This window comes from Lithobates pipiens, unplaced genomic scaffold (assembly GCF_037356315.1).
Source record: "Lithobates pipiens isolate NorthernLeopardFrog02 unplaced genomic scaffold, aLitPip1_a1.2 Scaffold_16, whole genome shotgun sequence".
NCBI classification, from domain to species: Eukaryota; Metazoa; Chordata; class Amphibia; order Anura; family Ranidae; genus Lithobates; species Lithobates pipiens.
Genome location: NW_027507748.1, coordinates 84,365,109 through 84,385,862, shown reverse-complemented (window position 1 = coordinate 84,385,862; position 20,754 = coordinate 84,365,109). Strand labels below are relative to the sequence as shown.

Below are 20,754 nucleotides of genomic sequence, written 5' to 3'. Positions count from 1 at the left end.
TCTATGAGAGATGTGTTCCTGTTCTCTTACTGGATTTGAACAGAAAGTAGGTAGTACAATCTCCTGGGCTCTATGAAAACTAGAGGCTACCTTAGGCAAAAAGGCCGGATCCGTCTTAAAAACCAAACGGTCCGGAAAAGCCTGAAAAAAAAGGTGCCCTAACAGAAAGGGCTTCGAGTTCACTCACTCTCCTTGCTGTAGTGATCGCCACCAAAAACACCGTTTTGAGAGTGATCAGTTTTAATGAGCAACATTCCAATGGCTCAAAAGGTTCTCCTGTGAGAACTTGTAAAACTAAAGAAAGATCCCAAACTGGGAAGGGGGAATTTGAAACAGGTCTCTGCCTACTTAGGGCTTTGAAGAATCTCATTATCCAAGGGTCTGAAGCTAGTTGCCTTTCTAAAAACACGCTTAAAGCGGATACCTGACCCTTCAGAGTTCCAAGGGCTAAACCTTTATCTGCCCCAGCCTGTAGGAACTCTAGAACGGCTACAGAGCTGTGCACATTGAAGGAGCTCTCTGAGCACCAGCTATTGAACCGCCTCCATACCTTTAAGTAAATGGTCCTGGTTTCCTTTTTCCTGCAGTTTAGGAGCGTGGCTACTAAGCGATCTGAGAAGCCCTTGCCCTTCAACAGTTCTTCCTCAGAAGCCAAGCTGCAAGGTTCCACCGCTCTACCTGAGGACAGCAGATTGGACCCTGAGAAAGGAGATCCTCCTGGACTGGGAGAATCCAGGGGGGTTCTACAGACAGGCCCTTCAGAATGGAGAACCACGGCCTCCTGGGCCAGTGAGGTGCGATTAGGATAAGGGTAGTGTTCTCCACCTGAAACTTCCTTAACACTGCCGGAATCAGTACGGGAGGGGGGAAAGCATAGCACCTGGAGAAACCCCAATTCTGTGCTACTGCGTCCACCGCCAACGCCCCGTCCCCCTTGTTTATAGAAAAGAAGCTGGCTACCTTTGCGTTTTCCCTCGAGGCAAAGAGGTCTATCGAAGGAATCCCCCACCTCTGGGTGATCATTTCGAAAACCTCCTGTTTGAGAACCCAGTTGCCTTCTCTCAATGTTCTCCTGCTGAGGAAATCTGCCACCTGATTTTGCTCCCCCTTCAAGTGAACTGCTGACAGGGACAGGACATTTGCTTCGGCCCACCCGAGGATGGCTTTTGTTAGGGCCCATAAGGATTCGCTCCTGGTGCCCCCCTGTCTGTTGATGTAGGCTACCACTGAGGAATTGTCCGACCTGACTTTTACGTGATGCCCCCTGAGTTCTCTCTGAAAGGTCCTGAGAGCCAGATCTACTGCCCTCAGCTCCCTCCTCTCCCAGGTACCCTGTATCAGGCGGGAGTCTAGGTGTGCACCCCAACCTGAGCTGCTTGCATCGGTTGTGACCACCCTGGATATTGGTAAAACCCACTCTAGGCCCTGGGACAAAGTTGCTCCCTTTCTCCACCACCAGAGGGACCTCTTTACTTGGTCCGGAACCGACACCAAAGAATCCAGGGACCCCTGGCTGTGATCCCAAACCTTCAGTATAAATAATTGCAGGGGACGGTAATGTAATCCCGCCCACTGGACCGCCGGGAGCGTGGACGTCAGCAAACCCAATGCCGACATGACCTTCCTTACTGAGATCTGGTGGCTGCCCTGGAGAAACAGTGCCTTGTCTACCTTTTGAATTTTTTCTGAAGGGAGGAAGACTTTCTGTACTGTTGAGTCCAACACATATCCCAGGAAGGTGACCCTCTGGGAAGGATCTAAGTTGGACTTCTCCAGGTTCAGAAGCCAACCCAAGTTTACTAACAGGTCTCTTGTTGTCTGTAAATCTCGAGTCAACTGTGTCGGAGAAGGGGCAAACAGGAGAAGATCGTCGAGATACGCGATCACCGAGATTCCCCTGAGACGCAGATAAGCCAGAACTTCTGCCATTACTTTGGTGAAGATCCGGGGGGAAGAGGATAGCCCGAAGGGAAGAGCCTTGAACTGTAGGTGTAGCACCCCTACCGAGGTTCTTACTGCCAGTCTGAGGAAACGCTGGTGGGTCTCTGCGATGGGAATATGCAGGTATGCATCTTTTAAATCTATCGATGCCATGAAACAGTTTGGTGGAAGAAGTGCTTTCACCGAGTAAACTGAATCCATCCGAAACCTTTTGTAGGTGACAGACATTCAGAGGCTTCAGGTTCAGGATAAGCCTGAACTTTCCCGAAGGCTTGCGAACCACAAACACGTGGGAATAGAAGCCCCTGCCTGTCTCTCCTGCTGGGACCCGTACTACCACTTCTTGTTCCTCTAACTCCTGCAGAGAGGAAAGAAGGGCAGACGATTTTTCTGTACATTTTGGCAGCTCGGTGACAAGGAGTCTCAGAGGGGGGAATTCTGAAAACTCCAAACGGTAACCTCTTCTGATGACCCCCAACACGAACTGATTGGAGGTGATCATCTCCCACTATGGGAGGAAGGCCCCCAACCTTCCTCCCACTGTGACCCTGTCACTGAGACTTTTTGGGCTGTTCAGGAGGGCGAAAAATTGCTCCCCCGCGCCCTTTGCCCTTGAGCCCCCAACTTTTCCTCTGCCGACTAGTTCTAGGGGCTTCAAACTTCTTCTGAGTTAGAGTCTTTTTCTTTGACTGCTCCCCAATTTTCCTCTTAACAGGAAAGGCCTTTTTCTTATCCGCCGTGCGATCAAGCACTGCTTCAAGACCTGGCCCAAACAGCAAGTCTCCTGTAAAGGGGATCCCACAAAGCTTTGCTTTTGACACATTGTCCCCCTGCCAGGTCTTCAGCCATAAAGCCCTCCTAGCTGAGTTGGTCAGAGCCGAGGACCTTGCAGACATTCGCACGGATTCAGCTGAAGCATCCGCAATGTATGCTATCCCCTTAAGCAGCATGGGAAAGGAGGATAGAATGGTCTCCTTTGCCGTCCCTGCTTCAATGTGCGCGTTAATTTGGGTAAGCCAATACTCCATATTACGAGCCACCACTGTGCCTGCCATGGCCGGTTTAAGATTCCCCTGTGATGAGTCCCAGGCTTTCTTTAGGAGTGAATCCATCCTTCGATCCATAGGGTTTGAAAGCACCCCCATGTCCTCGAAGGCCAGATCAGTGTGTCTGGACACCTGGGAAAAAGCAGCATCTAATCTGGGAGATTTATTCCAGACGAGAGCCTCCTCTTCCGAAAAAGGAAACCTTCGTTTTAATGCCCCAGAAAAGAAAAGGTTTCCTCTCAGGATCCTGCCATTCCTTCTTGATGGCATCGATCAAGATGTCATGCACCGGGAACACCCGTTTTTTCTGTTCCCCCATGCCTTTGTACATCTGATCATGGAGTGACAATGCCTTCTTTTCCTCTTGTATGCCTAAAGTGGTATGAATAGCTCCTAAGAGCTCACCCACTTCTTCCAGGGAAAGCTTATACCGTGAGGTTCTACTGGATTCCCCATCCAACCCCTCATCATCAGATTCCCCTTGGGAGTCTGAGCCGACACTGTCAACCTCTTCCTCAGCTTCCTCTCTGGGACCCCCTGGATTCTCTCCACCTGCAGGAGGAACATCCACAGGGCTAGATGGTACACTCTGCTGCGCTGGTGTAGGAGTGCTCTGGGGCTGAGGCCACTGTAAACTAGAAAAAAGTGTCTTGAAGGACTGGAAAGTATTAGAGAGTTCCTTCACAGAAGCCGCCAGATCTGCCCCCTGTTCTGCTGCCTGCTATCTAACCAATCCCTCAATACACTCTCTGCAAAGTGCTTTGGACCAGGAATCCCCCATAGAGGCTCTACATGAAGGACACTTCTTCCTAGAACCATGGGGGGACTTGCTTGTGGCTTTCTGAAAGACAGAAATAAAAGAGAGAGCAGCATAAAATTAAAAGAGAAAAAGAAACACCAGCGCTACATAGAGGACCACCGGGAGTGCCCCCCCCAGGATCAACCACCACCAGGATCCCAGACGCACTGCCCTTCCCCCCGACCACCAAGGGGGAAAAAAACACCAGTGGAGCTACTGGATATAATGTAAGGGAACACCTCCCCAGGGTTCCCCTTACCTTTGAGTGGCTGGTGCTGTTATCTCCAGGAGCTCTTGGAGCCTCTGCTTCAGACATTCTCCTGTTGAGGAAGAGTGGTGCGAACGTGCCTCCTACAGCTGCCTGTACAACTTTAGAAAGAGAGGCTGCACCAGCCGAACGCTTGGTCCCCTTTCACGTGCCGCGTCCGGAACCGGAAGACGCGGATACAACAAAGAGGTCCGCCCCCACCGGAACTGACGTCGCCCGTCATCCAGTCCGGCCTCCAGCTCCAAGCCGACTGCTAACACAGGGGGACCTTGGACGTCTCGTTGCAGCGCCCCCCTGGGCGAACGAAGGGATGGACCGCCCCAAACTTCCTGCTTTCCCCAAGCGAAGTTTAGAGTGCGTGTAAAAAAGGTCAGTGCGAGGGTCCAGCTCCCCAGCCGACCGGACTGCCTACCCTGTTGCAGCACCCTCCTGGGCGAACGAACAGGAGAACCTCTAAAACTTCCTGCTTTCCCCAAGCGAAGATTAGGGTACATGTAAAAGACGGTCAGTCAAAAACCAGCTCTCTGGCCGCCCAGACTGCCGAACCCGTCGTAACACCCGCCTGGGTGAACGAACGGATGAACCTCTAAAACTTCCTGCTTTCACCAAGCGAAGATAGAGTACATGTAAGACGGTCAGTACGACAGAGTCGGACTGCCGAACGGAGTCAGAGCTCCATTTCAGATACGTAGCCTCAGTTTCGCCAACTGATTTAGCTAAGGTTCCTTAGCGGTGTCTCCCCGCCGGAGGAAACACCATAACTAAGGAACAGAGGGAGGACGAGGCTTAAATCTTGAAATTGAAGGCGGTGTTTCCTGAGAGGGGAGGAGCCAGGGTCTCTCTAAGGTGGCTGTCCTGAAAGACGAACTTGGGAAAATATAATATATACAATAAACAGCAGTCTTGTGTGATCCCCAATATTATATATCAGTGGCAGCTGGTGCTCAAACAAAACAAAACCATCATATGCCACCACTGTGACCTGACCACACCCATGGCTGCAAACTGTGGTACAGCTCCTGTGTCCTCTATGCTTTCCCCTCCTGTTTTTCCGTTCTGCTAGGTGTCCAATTGGGCACCTGTGCCTGGCAGTCTAGCCAAACAGGTATTAAACTTGCGCTACCTGAAAAAACAAAAAAAAAAAATGCAATCTTTTCAGGTGCGCCGCAAAAATTTTTTAATCTTTTTGGTGCGCCACAAGACACAAAAGTTTGAGAAACACAGAGACACACATTGAACCCCAACTGATCAGCTGTATGATCTGTTTTGATGGCCAAAGTATTTGTAATTCTTTGCAGCCCCTTTGGTAATGTAGAGACCCTGCCAGACAGCACAATCAAAACATTGATCCTGTCACTAGCAGTAAAGAAGGTTGGTAAAGAATATTCCCCAACCTTCCAAGTGGACAATGAAAGGGCAGCAGCACACCGAATAAATAATCCATGCTCATTATACTAATCAACTTTAGCAAAAGCAAATTGGTCAATAGTGCTGGATGTTTTTCTTCCAGTTATGCTATTCAGTCAGTGGATTATAGGAAGCTGATATTAAGGACACCTTGGTTACTTAAAAAAAAATAAAAAGTTATTTTTCCATGCATACATAATTGCATTATTTTGTGTTTTTTGTCTGCCTGGAGTGTGGCTTGATTGGTCATTTCTAAAACAAGTAAAAGGCAATAATATTGGTTTATTCAGGGGTAAACATAGGGGCATGGCTGGGCAAACCTCTCTGCAGAACAACCTGGGGGCATCAAAAAAACATTGGCGCATAAGCCATGGTGTAGCTCTTTATTGTTGGTTGGTCATGGGTATGGTATTAGAACATAATTATGATGGACATGCCATCTTAATGGTTCTCCATTGAGGCTGTGTGAACAGTCTAGAGCAGTGATGGCGAACCTTGGCACTCCAGATGTTTTGGAACTACATTTCCCATGATGCTCAACTACACTGCAGAGTGCATGAGCATCATGGGAAATGTAGTTCCAAAACATCTGGGGTGCCAAGGTTCGCCATCACTGGTCTAGAGCAACCTTTCTTAGCTTTTTTTTCAACACAGAGGAACCCTTGCAATAACTTTCCGGGCTCAGAACACCTGCTAAAAACTACTATAGCTACAACTCGTAATACATTATATTATGGGGAGAACATTTGTGGTCATTGGGAAGAATTACCCCCTTACAGATAGCTAAAAATATTAATGGTGTCATTCGGAACCAAGGAACTGAGAACCTAATTGAGAAAGCCTGCTCTAGGGAATGATTAGTGAGATATGGACAAAGAGTGGGCTACCTCTAGAGTGTGGGACTCTTCAGTGTGTGGCATGGAAGAACTAAAGGGCTCATGGGTATTTCATCTGTGGTCTGATATAAGGGAGACCAGGGTTCATTGGGGTACCAAAAATGACCGGGTGGATGCGACAGGCAGAAACCAGGAATGTAATTAGTAGCTGACCAAGAAGGCAAACTTAAAACAAATGTACAAAAAAATAAAAAAATAAAAAAAAACACCTTTAAAAAAGGTCATCTCAAATGGTGATAGAAAGGTGCAAAGGATTTTATGGTGAGCCAATAGCTATAATTATAGTAACCAATATTTCCCAAAAATAGATAATAAATTGGTCAGTTTAGGCCAATATGTATTCTACATATTTTTGGTAAAAGCATAGATTGATTGGTTTGTGCAAAAGTTATAGCATCTACAAAATGGGGGATAGTTTTATGGCATTTTAGTATTCATTTTTTCTATTAGTTAAGACGGCAATCTGCAATTTTTATTGTGACTGACATTATGGCAGACGCATCAGACACTTTTGACACTATTTTGGAACCATTGTCATTTATACAGTGATCAGTGCTATAAAAATCCACAGATTTCTGTGTAAATGACACCAGTAGGGAAGGGGTTAAAGACTAGGGACCAATCAAGGGGTTAAGTGTGTCCTAGTGAGATGAGCTACCACTGACATGACAGCGATCACTGCTTCTGGTGACAGGGAGCAGTGATCTCACTTTACAAGGCAGAACGGGCAAATGCCCTATTTATATAGGAATCGCTCCGTTCTGCAGCTCCGTGACACGATCGCTGGGAGACCGGCAGACAGAGTCCGCGGGTCTGGCGGTCACGCTGTACGCAGCGGGCACCCGCTAATTAAAGGGGACATACAGGTACGGCAATTTGCCCACCACTGGCATTGTGCCGACGTACATCGGCGTGCAGTGGTCGGCAAGTGGTTAATCTTTTAGTCCATTTTTATCAAAGCAGAATGTATTCATTAGAACAGACTTAAGCCAAAAGTAGGAGCGTTGAGTTCCTTTGACCCTTTACCTTTTGTATGTGCTAGGACAGAATCCTAAAAATAATCCAAATTCTTGGTTCTTGCTTGGTTGGTCTGTTATTCTTGCCTATGAATGCTCTACTGCTTTGTGTTATAAGGAGGTCCACATATTAATGAGACTTGAATTAGTCTTTTGTCAGTAAATATTGTTAAAGTACAAAGGAATTAATATAAAAATACTGTGCCATACACAAACAATAGCAGCCATCACTACAAATTGTGTGAATAAAATGAACAGTGCAGCACTAAGACTCAAATGTTGAGTATTGACATACCAACATACTGTGATGTACAAAATAAATTGTGATTAACATATACAAAAAAACTCCAACACCATCATCACAGACAGTGTCTCTAAATAAAGTGCACTATGCAAATCGTAAAGCAACATTGCTAGTATAGTCCCATTGGCGTTTAAAACATTAAATATAATATAATATAATATAATATAATATAATATAATATAATATATATATGTTTCTGCCCTCTGTTGAAGTCGAACGACGACATCGGCCAGGGCCTGACCAGCAGGGAAGCCGGAAGTGACGTTGTGCGCTCCACCACGCTCTGCCTTCTACCCGGAAGTGTAATACAGTGTCTGCAAGGAACAGCACACTTCCAGCAGATGGCTGGAGATGGTGATAGCGCCCTCTATTGTATTTCTTTATGCTTGTTGATTATATTTTAAATGTAAGCAGCTAGGATTAAGGGGGGTTTCTGCTGTATGGGTATGTTGCATTATAATAAACAGGATTACGCCATGTACATCTATCCTTGTGTTTTATGATACAATCGGAGTACCTATACCAGTGGACCTTCTGGATAAGTAGGGTGTCAGCACAGAGCGGTGCTTGGACACTAGGGATGAGCTTCGTGTTCGAGTCGAACGTACGTTCGACTCGAACATTGGCTGTTCGTCCGTTCGGCGAAGTCCGAACATTTTGGTCCGTTCGCGACAAATTCGTGTGGCGCTCACGGCCCACAATGCACTGCGATGGCGCAGTGCATTGCTGGCTCACGATTGGCCAAGCATGCACTGTGACCCCGCATGCTTGGCCAATCGCAGCGCCAGCAGCGAGGAGAACCATGATTGGCCACAGGCAGGATGCCTGTGGCCAATCATAGCTCAGGCTGTGTAGCGCACGCCCCACACTATATAAGGCCGCCAGCGCGGCGGCCTTGTGTAGTGTGTTGGCGTCTGAAGCAGTGGGTGTTCTGTGTACCTTCAACACAGTACACACCGATCGTTTTCGGCCGATTTTCGATCTTGCTGTTGTGTAGTGGTTATTGTCTGCGTGCCCTGACCGCAGTATACACCGCTATATTCACCTCACCTATATAGCTAGTGATCTATCTTTTATAATAGAGCTTGCAGTCAGTAGTGTTAGGAGATAGTGCGTGCTGTCTGCGTGCTCTGTACCCAGTACATACCGCTATATCCACCTACATAGCTGTTCTCTATTTGAGCCCACTTGCCATCTGCAGGAGTTATTGGAAGTTGTGTGTGCCTCCAGCACAGCACAGTATACATCTGTATATACCCCTTTATATCTGGTGTTCTATAATAAAGGCATCTGCAGGAGTTAGTGGGTGTTGTGTGCCTCTAGCACAATATACACTACCCAACTGCTTTTTTACCCAACTCCCTTCAGGCCATTACCATGTCTGGAAGGCCAGCAAGGAGAGGCAGACAGGCGCGAGCCGATAAAAGAGGGAAAGCAGGCTCTGTGTCTAGAGACAACAGTGCTGGTCGTGGACGCGGTGCATTGTCATCAGCACGTGGCCATGGGACACGCTTGTCCTTTTCGGCAGCTGGACATGTTGAACCGCAACATGCCAACGACTTGGTAGAGTGGATGACCAAGCCCTCTTCATCCTCCTCATCCTCTCTCACCCAGTCTCAGGGTACTAGCAAAGCAGCTGCCAACGCATCGTCTTCCCTCCTCTCAATGTCATCAGTGACTCCTTCCCTAGACCCACCACGTCCTCCTGAGGAGTCTCCTGAACTCTTTGAGCACAGTGTTGGGTACATGCTCCAGGAGGATGCCCAGTGTTTTGTGGGCTCTGATGATGACACTCAGCTAGAGGAAGGCAGTAGCGTGAGCGCAGAGAGAGGGGATGCTCAAGAAGGACAGCAATCTGGCAGTCATGTTCCACAAGCTGCAGCATACTGCCAGGTTTGCTACAGCGATGAAGAGGGAGGGGATGATGAGGGCCCTGACTCCACGTGGGTGCCTGGAAGGAGGGAGGAGGGAGGGGATGATGAGGGCACTGACTCCACGTGGGTGCCTGGAAGGAGGGAGGAGGGAGGGGATGATGAGGGCACTGACTCCACGTGGGTGCCTGGAAGGAGGGAGGAGGAGGAGGAGGATGAGGGCACTGACTCCACGTGGGTGCCTGGAAGGAGGGAGGAGGAGGATGATGAGGGCACTGACTCCACGTGGGTGCCTGGAAGGAGGGAGGAGGAGGAGGAGGATGATGATGAGGGCACTGACTCCACGTGGGTGCCTGGAAGGAGGGAGGAGGAGGAGGAGGATGATGATGAGGGCACTGACTCCACGTGGGTGCCTGGAAGGAGGGAGGAGGAGGAGGAGCGCTGCCTCTGCGCGTTATTCTAAAAGTTCTTTGGTGTGGGCCTTTTTTGAGACGAGTGCATCAGATCGCACCGCTGCTATTTGCAACATATGTCTCAAGCGTATCTCACGTGGCCAAAACATCAGCCGCTTGGGCACCACATGCTTGACCAGACATATGTTGACCTGCCATGCAGCTCGTTGGCAAGCGTACCTCAAAGACCCACACCAAAGAACAAAGCGGACCTCTCCTTGCTCCTCATCAGCTGGCATCTCCAACCCCACTAGACCTTCAGTCCTCTCTGAAACCTGCTCTGAGAGGAATGAAGGTGTAGAATTAGGTGTGTCACAGCCAAGTGCTTCCGGGAACTCTGCTAGTGGTACACCCACGTCCGATTATAGCAGGCAAATGTCCCTGCCCCAGCTGCTGGACCGGCGGAAGAAGTTCACTCCCAGCCATCCACATGCCCAGCGGTTGAATGCTAGCTTTGCTAAATTGCTAGCACTTCAACTGCTGCCTTTTCAGTTGGTATACTCGGCCCCCTTCCGTGAGTTTGTACAATGTGCGGTTCCTCAGTGGCAGGTCCCCAAATGCCACTTTCTCACGGAAGGCGATTCCGGCTCTCTACCGGCATGTGGAAGGCAATGTCCTTGCCTCGCTGGACAGGGCGGTCAGCGGTAAGGTGCACATTACCGCTGACTCATGGTCCAGCAGGCATGGACAGGGACGTTACCTGTCTTTCACGGCCCATTGGGTCACTTTTCTGGCAGCTGGGAAGGATGCAGGACAAGGTGCAGTAGTGTTGGAGGTTGTTCCGCCACCACGCCTCCAAAATGCTACTATTGGTTGTGACACACCTCTCTCCTCCACCCCCTCCTCTTCTTCCTCCTCCATGGCCTCTTCCAGTGCTCTGTCCTCAGAACCAGCGGTGCTTCGTAGGCGTTCCAGGGGCTACGCAAGTACGCAGGCAAAACTATGCCATGCCGTGCTTGCGCTGGTTTGTTTGGGGGACAGGAGCCACACTGGGGCGGATGTTTTGTCAGCTCTGCAGGGGCAGGCCGAGAGGTGGTTGACACCACGCCAGCTTAAGCCAGGAATGGTGGTTTGTGACAATGGCACCAACCTCCTCTCTGCCCTCCGACAGGGACAACTGACCCATGTGCCCTGTGTAGCTCACGTCCTTAACCTGGTGGTGCAGCGGTTCTTGGGCAGGTACCCCGGCTTACAGGATGTCCTGAAGCAGGCCAGGAAAGTCCGTGTGCATTTCCGCCGATCATTTAATGCCTGTGCTCGGCTGGCTGAGCTCCAAAAGGAGTTGAACCTGCCCAAGAACCGCCTTATATGTGACATGCCCACCAGATGGAACTCAACATTGGCCATGCTGCAGCGGCTGCACACGCAGCAGAGGGCCATCAATGAGTACCTGTGCGACTACGGCACCAGGACAGGGTCAGGGGAGCTTGGTTTTTTCTCACCACGCCAGTGGGGCATGATCAGGGATGCATGCACTGTCCTGTCACCGTTTGAGGAGGCCACAAGGATGGTGAGCAGTGACAGTGCATGCATCAGTGACACTGTACCTCTTGTCCACCTCTTGGAGCATACGCTGCGTGGAATAATGGACAGGGCACTTGAGGCAGAACAGAGGCAGGAAGAGGAGGACTTCCTTGCCTCTCAAGGCCCCCTTTATCCAGACAGTGTTCCTGCTGTGCCACCCATCACACAGGAAGAGGATGAGGAGGAGGAAGAGGAGGAGGAGGAGGATGATTGTGTCAGCATGGAGGTGGAGGCTGGCACTCAGCAGCAGCATCAGCAGTCTTGTAGGGATGATTTACAGTCCCAAGAAACACGTGGACTTGTACGTGGCTGGGAGGAGGTAGCTGCGGATCATGTTGTTCTTAGTGACCCAGAGGACTCCGGACCGAATGCCTCAGCTAACCTACGCTGCATGGCCTCCCTGATCCTGCAAAGCCTGCGGAAGGATCCTCGTATTCTTCGGATCAAGGAGAGGGACCATTACTGGCTGGCCACTCTCCTTGATCCACGGTACAAGGGTAAGGTTGCCGACCTTATGTTGCCATCGCAGAGGGAGCAGAGGATGAGACATCTCCGGGAGGCCTTGCAGAAAGGTCTGTGCAACGCGTTCCCAGAGACTGGGAGGTTACAAACTCCTGGTCCTGGACAACGTGTTGCTGAGGCATCGGTCAGAAGGAGCGGTGGAGAAGGTGGCCGTCTGACTGATGCTTTCAGACAATTTTTTAGTCCGCAGCCCCAAGGTATGATCGGTTCCAGCACCCATCGCCAGCGTCTGATTTACATGGTGCAGGAATACCTAGGGGCAAGGTCAGACTTGGACACCTTTCCCACCGAAAATCCTCTGGCTTACTGGGTCTTGAGGATGGATCACTGGCCAGAGCTTGCACAGTATGCAATTGAGCTACTGGCCTGTCCTGCATCCAGCGTTCTTTCGGAACGCACCTTCAGTGCTGCTGGTGGCTTTGTTACCGATCACAGGGTGCGCCTGTCCACCGAATCAGTTGATCGACTGACCTTCATCAAGATGAATCAGTCTTGGATCACCCACAGCTACCAAGCAACTGAAGCTGATGTAACAGAATAATTTTTTTTGAAATATCACATCCCTTCAAGACTGCCTATGCTGATGCTGAGTGACTGTCCTGTTATGTTGATTGTCTATCCTCTTCCTCCTCCGCTGATATTTTGGAAGAACATTTCTGGTTCTGGTTGATGCCATCAGCCCAATTTTTCTGCCCCTGTTTAACAGGGGCATTTAAGTACAATTTTTGATGCAATGCTTTGCAGCAGGGCTAATTCCTGCAATAAAACTAGAGTATATGGCAGAGGTTGCAGTGTGGTGGCACCAGCACAAGTGCCTAAGGCCAAATTTTTCTGCCCCTGTTTAACAGGGACATGCAATTACAATTCTTGATATAATATTTCACAGGAGGGCCCCTTCCTGTGCCCACCCAGAGTAACGGTGAGGACTTCTAGTGTTGTGGCACCAGCACCACAACCACCAAAGGTCAATTTTTCTACCACTGGTCAACAATGGCATGCAATTCCAATTCTTGATATAATCGTTCACAGCAGGGCGCTCCAGCGCCCACCAAGAGTCACTTTGAGGGCTTACAATGTTGTGGCAAAACCAACACCTTGTTCCGCCATTTCTGCAGAGTATATAGGGCAGGCCCCTACTTTCAAACATCCAATTTACAAACATCTCCTACTTGCAAACGGAAGGAGACAACAGCAAGTGAGATGAAAAAAGTGAGTGGTGCAATTCCTCATCCTCCGCTGAGCCACCTCAGGCAACCTCAACCCAGCATGTGGGAATATGGATCAGGGTGGCCCAGACAGTAAAAAACTTCTTCCACCACAGAACCGTTTGGAAGGTTTATGGTTAACAGCATCCATAAAAAACAAAGCCTCCACATCGTGAAAAACTATATGGTTATGTTTTTTTGGAATAGCTTTAGATAGGTTCCAAGATGTATTGCAGCAAGTAAAAAATATCCTCCGATCACAAAAGTATAATATTCAAAAAGGCGCAATAGCATGGAAAGGGCACATGAGTCCTTTCCATGCCATTGCACCCTTTTCAATTATATGCTTTTGCGATCACAGAGGGGATTTTTTTACTTGATGCAGCCACAACCAGTTTTTTGTATATGCTAATCACAAGTTATTTTATATATCACAGTATGTTGATATGTCAGTACTCAACATTTGATTCTTAGCGCTGCACTGGTTTCACTTTAGTAAATATTTATCTGGTATTGCTAGAGAAGTGGTCTCCAAATTGGCCCACATGCCAGATGTGGCTCTTTGTTTGCCTTTATCTGGCCATTTAGGAACAATTCCATTAACTGATACCAATGATGGGGCACCATTCCTCCCACTAATGCCAAGGATGAATGATGGGGAACCATTGCTCCCACATCGATACCAATGGTGGGGCACCACTCCAAATGACGCCAACAATGGGGCACCATTTCTTCTGATGACACCAATGATGGGCAATATGCTTCCCATTGACACCAACGATGGGGCCACTATTCCTCCCACTAATGCCAGTGATTCCTCCCTTGAATATCAACAATGGGGCACTATTCCTTCCACTGATACTAACACAGTTTACACTATACCTGTCACCAAAACCAAAGATAGGTCATGGTTTACTCCCATTGGCCACAGTCTTGCCCCCTAAAGTCTTAAGGACAATAGACTTTACATAGTTTAGTTTAGAGACCCCTGTGCTAGAGGTTCTTATTTGGCTGCATATTAAAAATCTAGAAGTCTATGCATGGGCTCAAACATCCAGCACAAGAGCCCTCTGCTTTAATTTTTTGTCGATCACTAGTTGGGTCATGGGACCAGATGACTGAAAAGGTCTCCCTGAGCTTGTGTATGGCATTTAATCTAATACACATGATAATACATACCTGGTCCTTTAGCTCCGGACCGGACTCTTCCCAGGCGAAAGATGACTGCCCTTTCATATTCTTGCACAATCTAAAGAAAAAAGGTTTATTGTTGAAATATTGAAAATTCTCTTGTACAAACACATTCAGAATGTCAAGGCACACACACACACACACACCTTGATACAGGCCCATAATGAAATAGGAAACGTCACAAGAACCATCAGGAAGGAAAAGAAGATCAGGACGTAACCACAACAGCCGATACCTTCACTACCTGAAAAACAAAGCATATTATATAATTAGAGAAATGATTGAGCCCTTAGAGCAGTGGTCTCCAAACTGTGGCCCTTTGTGTGCCCTTATCTGGCCCTTGGGTTGCTAGTGACAAACATTTCAAGTCTCCTGCGACTCGTGGAATACTCCTGCATTTAACGGCAGGCTCACAGACACCCACGAGTGTGGCATGATCTCCTAGCTGAGCCTGGACTGCCACTCAGCCTGGAGTAATAACAGGGGGTGTCTCCCGCTGTCTCATGCAGCTGCAGTCTTAACTATTCAGAAGCCGTCCACTGTAAGCCCCGCCTCCTCATCCATGATAGACAGAACACCGATTAATTTCCCAGCACAGTATCAGTGTTCAGTTGACTGTCTATCATGGATGAGGAGGCGGGGCTTTGTTACAGTGGATGGCCACCGAACAGTTAAGACTCCCGCTGTGTCATGCAGCTGCAGACACCCATTGTGTGTAATCAAGGTACTGGCGAGGCTGCAGATGGGCACAGTGAGGCTGCATTGATGGCAAGTGTCGGCACGGAGCATGACCTCCCTGAAAATTCAAGTTAGACTTACCGGTAACTTATTTTCCAGGAGTCTTTCAGGACAGCACATGAGAGACTAAGTGAGACTTACCAGCAAGGGAGGGACTGAAGTAGAAAAGATGTAGCTGGATAGCCGCACTCCAAATTATTCAACTTTATTTCAAAAATGTAATTAAAATCATAGCATCTAGGCTGGCAAACAGACTAACTGCACAGCAAGGGAGGGACAACAGCCTGCAAGACCTTTCTGCCAAATGCCTGATCACCAGCTTACAGAAGATCCAGTCTAATGACGGACAAACCTTAGATAGCTTGACCACGTAGCCGCCTTACAAATTTGATTTAGGGTGGCACCAGCTTTTTCTGCCCATATAGTGGCTAGAGCTCTACTAGTGTGCTCGTATTCCCTGAGGAGAAGACAAACCCATCTGAAACCCATCTGAAATTAAGCTTCTGAAATATCCAATCTTAGCCATCTGGCAATTGATCCCTTTGATGCTTGGCATCCCTGTCTGCTGCCAGAAAAAACAACGAATAAAGAGTCCGAAGACCTAAAGTCCTTTGTTATTTCCAAGTCATGTAATAAAGTTCTACTTGCATCTAAAATTATGTAATAATGCTGCCTTACTTCTTGAAGGATTTGACCAAAAAGTTGGCAGGACGATTTCCTGCGATCCATTATAAACCGACGCCACCTTTGGAAAAAACCCAGGATCTGTTTTAAGCACAATCCTGTCAGGGTAAATCAACATAAAGGGCTATTTAACTGAAAGAGCATGTAGTTCACCAATTCTTCTCGAAGTCGTAACTGCAACTAAGAAAATGTAATAGTTTTATACCTTAATGAGATTGTCTGTAATGGTTCAAAAGGATCTTTTGTGAGTGCTTGTAAAACTACTGACAGGTCCCATTTTGGAAAAGGTTTAGTAGGAACTGGTCTGGACCTAGTAAGTGACCTAAAGAATCTTGTAACCAAGGGAACTGAGGAAATAGGTTGTTCCACGTATACTCCCACAGCAGCCACTTGCACTTTAAGAATGCTAATTGCCAGACCTTTGTGCACCCCATTTTGTAGAAATTACAGAATCGACACAATGTCTAAGGTTCGGTTTGCCGAACGACACCAAAAGTCGTAAACGCTCCAAACTTTAGCGTCGATATCTCTAGTCACTTTCTACTGACGACTAAAATAGACACTAGAGGCTCTGACAAACCTTTGTTTTTTTTAACAGCTGCTCCTCAGATACCAAGCGGTGAGACTTAGTTTGGCTACATCTGAATGATACACTGGGCCTTGAAGTAGTAAATCCTGTCTGAGGGGAAGCTGCCAGAATGGTTTGATCAACATTTGTAGGATGGAGGAAAACCAGGCCCCTCTTTGGCCAGAACAGAGTGACCAAGATTACCGACACTTTTTCCTTTAGTATTTTCCTCAATACCAGAGGAATTCACCAAAAAGGGGGGGGGGGGTGTGGAAGGCATAGCCCAGGTGAAAGTTCCAGGGATGTGCAAGGGCATCTATGCCCATTGATTCACTGTCTCAGTGCAGAGAGAAGAACTAAGGGAGCTGAGCATTTTCTTTTCATGCCAACAAATCCACCTGTGGAGGAGCACATATAAGCTGCAGGTGCACAGCGGTCAAATTTTTCCCGGTAGAGGAAGGCACCTAAAGGGTTGAATGGTCCCCCTTATACCTCTGAACCATCGCAACAAGTGTGCCTATATCTCGTCTCGGTGGAGAGGATATAGAAACCTGCTAATTCAACACTAAGATTATGGTGCAACACCATTTTCCGTTGCTGTCTTACACCATAAATATTTGAAGCCTCTATGCTAATCGCAGGCTCCTATATATATACACACCAGTGTGATGTCGATGTGAAAATCGCTCTATTTGCATATAGAAATATCTCCTCTCCTTTTCCTGCATATTTTTCTTGGGGTACTCCCATGGAAAAAATAAAATTGGTAAAGCTCCTGAGGAAGCGTTAATCAAAACACGAAACATGTAGAGCACCAGAATATATCCAATTGGTTCTGTAACTAATATCCTGTCTATTGTAAACAGTTTTTATATTGAGTATTAACGTGTGCGTTTTTTTTTTTTTCGTCTTTGGGCTCATATGCCTAATGGGAACATATGTGGACTTTGTTAAAATGTACTAGTTTAGACAGGATATGAAACAATACTTGATATGTTTTGTATACACTTTCTCTTTTTTCCTTTTTTATAAATAAATATTTTTTTTATGTAAAATATTTTTTTCTTTTCCCCTCTTGTTATATTTAAATTTATTATTATGCCTAAAAAGTCCAACACAACTAACATTTTTTTGTTGAGGTTTTTTTGTGTTTTCCCTTTCCCCATTCCCCTCCCCCCCTTTTTTTGTTTCAATCTATTCAAAGGACGTGACATTTTGTTTTTTGTTTTATAGTGTATCCACAGAACCACCCTGTGACAGATACACATTACATTTATTATATAAGGATGCAGCTGGTGACGTCACCGATGCATGCCCTCTGAAGGTCCAGTATACCATGCTGGACCTTTGGAGCACCATTCCATAACTGAGGGCTCCCGAGTGCATGCGCGGGAGTGACGTCATTGCAGCTCCAGCCACTCACACAGCCGGAAATCCGCAAACAAGACCGGGGGAAGATAGAAGCTCTATCAGCGGTGACAAAGCTCTGCTGGAGCGCTTCCTTCCAAGGCATGCATTTCATAATGTGCTAGTACGCAATTAGAAAATCTAAACCACATTTCTATACTGTACATTTCTAGGCCTGTAGTACATGTAATAACACTTGTCTGTAAACCAATAAACAGCTTTGTATGCAATATACAGTATAATATAGTAATAACATTAGAATGAGATACTATACCAGGCGCTACAAGCTCTGAATTCGGAGCATCCTGAGATCCCCCCGGCTTCTCCTGATTGTAGTTAGTCTCCATTTCTGGCTGCACTTTATTTGTCTGCATACAGATCAGGCTGTGATGTCCTGGTTCATTACTCATGCGGACAAAATTGATGAAGTAAGGACTTGTCAGTCAGCATGCAACACATGCGATTGGGTGTGGACATGACAAAGAGCAAGGTATGGAGGTCCACCAGAGAACTTATATACTTTGAGAGTACTGTACCTAGGTAAACAAACAACACCCTGTAACTAAGATATCATATTCATGCCACTTACAGCTTTGGTAATATAAGTCACTGTCATTACTATTTAATGACTGCAAGATCATTCCATTATGGGAGAATGAGCGTATTAAGAATTGGGTTACCAATTTTACCACCTGATAGATGCCAATTGATGACATGACTGCCAATATAAACTCACAAAATAGTATGAAATAATGTAACATATGGTTTATATTGAAACAACAGCTAAGGTACAGTATATGAGAGATGTAAACCAGTGTTTCACACTTTTTACATAACGATTGAGGCCACATGTAGCCTTCTCCTCTACATTATCCATCTGCTGCATAACAGTTATCAGAGTACATACAGACATCCGAGTGCTAAACCATGACAGTGTAAAGCTGGGGTAGGCAGCCCCCGGCATGGGTGCTGAAAGTGGCACTCACAGCCTCTTGCCGGCACTCGACTCCCTCCCCATCAGCAGCGCAGTGCAGGGAAGTGTCAGTGAGACACGAACGCATTCCAATTTCACAATTCCTCATGCCCCACCTGCACTGAGGGGGGCACTGCGCCCCCACACATTGTAGAAGATGGGAAACATTGTTTGGTTCTCTAACTTTTCTGTAGCTGCGATTGTCAGCTTTTGTGATGGGGGAAGAGATTGGGTGCAGTTCTGCTAGGGTGGGGGGGGGGTGGACCCCGCTTCCAGGAGGAGGACAACTGTCATTGGCCATTGCTAAAGCCAATCACAGTCCTGCTAGCCTCATCCACCATCAGGACTCACTTGGTTGCCACTACCAATCTCAGAAAGAAGAGATTTCACTGTGATTGAGAAAACCACAATTAGGTGAAAGTTTGTGGAATTATTGTGAGCTGCTGGGAACTTTGTAGAAATTATTCCTGAACCCGTCCGTCACTTACTGCTGAACCCCGGCACGCTGTGGCCCTTTAAGCCACAGCCAGTAGTCAGCACAAGGAGGAAGAAAAAAAAAAAAAAAAATCACACCCAACCTTTGCTGCAGCGCAGAAATGTCTTCTCAGCTGTGGGGGGGGGGGGGACCTGACTTATGATCCTGCACACAGGTCCACTGCTTTCAGAAAATACCCCTGACATCATTGCACATCCATTCCAGATGCTTGTATGCGACATCACATTCATCCCATAGAAGCACATGGGCTGGATGTGCGTCAGGAGGAGTGTGCCAGGACAGGTAGAGTTGTCTCAGCTCTGAGCAAGTACAGTGGGTGATGAGAAGGGAGTTTGTGTGTGTGTGTGGCTTCCCCCCCCCCCCAAAGAGAAACCACGTAAATCTCTAAGGCCTGTTCACACCTGAGCATTTGCTGCGATTCTGTCCGCGATCCCATTACGTTCAGCAAAACCGACAAATCACAATACACTTATTCAGATGACATCCATTTTCACTAGTACCTAAATACTAGTTTGGTTCTGCCAGGATTGTCAAACGATAAATCACAATGCAAATGCGGCAAAGCACATTGCACTAAGCTTGTCATCCAAAAAGCCCCTGCTCCTTTTTTGCGCGACAAGCTTGGCGCGATGTGGTTTGCAGCACAATTTATCACACGACAATCATGGCAGAACTGCACCCACATTTAGGTGCTATTGAAAATGAATGGTACTTATGCAAGCATGGTGTGAGTTGTCAGTTTTGCAGAGCGTTTTGGCTTTGCGGGCAGAATCACAGCGATTCTGCCCACAAACACCCACATGTGAACGGGGGGCTTAGGGCTGTATATAAAAAAACTATTTAAGAGCTATTCATGCAGAAGAACTGCACATACACTTGTTATGTGTGAACGGAGGCAAAAAGCAAAATTTAGTAAGCTATGTGCACTCCAGATTGAATGTTATTAGTTATAGTGTGTGATATGGAGGTAGCCCAGCCAGCCGTGTTGGCAAAAGTAAACAGGAGAGAAAAAAAAAACAGGCAAATAACACAAAAACTGGTTCCTACTCTGGGCCAAATTTGCAACTAGTTAAAGTTAAACCATCACCATACCAGTTCCAGGCCATGGTTTTGGGGTCCCCCGCTGGTTCCAGGGGTCCAATGATGGCGTTTTCACAGCTCAGCCATTGCTGATAAATCCTAAATTCACACAGCTGTTCAGCCCACTCTCTCACTGCCAGCAGCTGACTTCCTTTTCTGGACTCTGAAACACTTGGCTTAACCCCTACTGAACCTAAGTTCCTGTAATCAGGTGCAGCGCCCTCTAGTGTGCTAGATGTAAATATCAAAATCTATCCCCTATTTTGTAGACGCTATAAAACGTTAGCAATCAATATACACTTATTGGCAGAAATAGGTAGAAGAATAAATATTGGCCTAAACTGATGAAGACATATATATATATAT

At 47.3% G+C, this 20,754-nt stretch overlaps 1 protein-coding gene across 1 annotated transcript in view; it reads right to left on the bottom strand.

Annotated features, from left to right (window-relative positions):
• Positions 1-18,347, bottom strand: part of LOC143981892 (stomatin-like) — a 90,501-nt gene extending 72,154 nt beyond the window's left edge. Inside the window, exons 1-3 of the mRNA XM_077480074.1 lie at positions 18,114-18,347; positions 14,589-14,686; positions 14,431-14,500 (exon numbers count right to left, since the gene is read on the bottom strand). Of these exons, the coding sequence (XP_077336200.1) occupies positions 14,431-14,500; positions 14,589-14,686; positions 18,114-18,249 (304 nt within the window). The 5' untranslated portion in view covers positions 18,250-18,347. The remainder of the gene's footprint in view (positions 1-14,430; positions 14,501-14,588; positions 14,687-18,113) is intronic.
• Between the last annotated feature and the right edge of the window lie 2,407 nt (positions 18,348-20,754).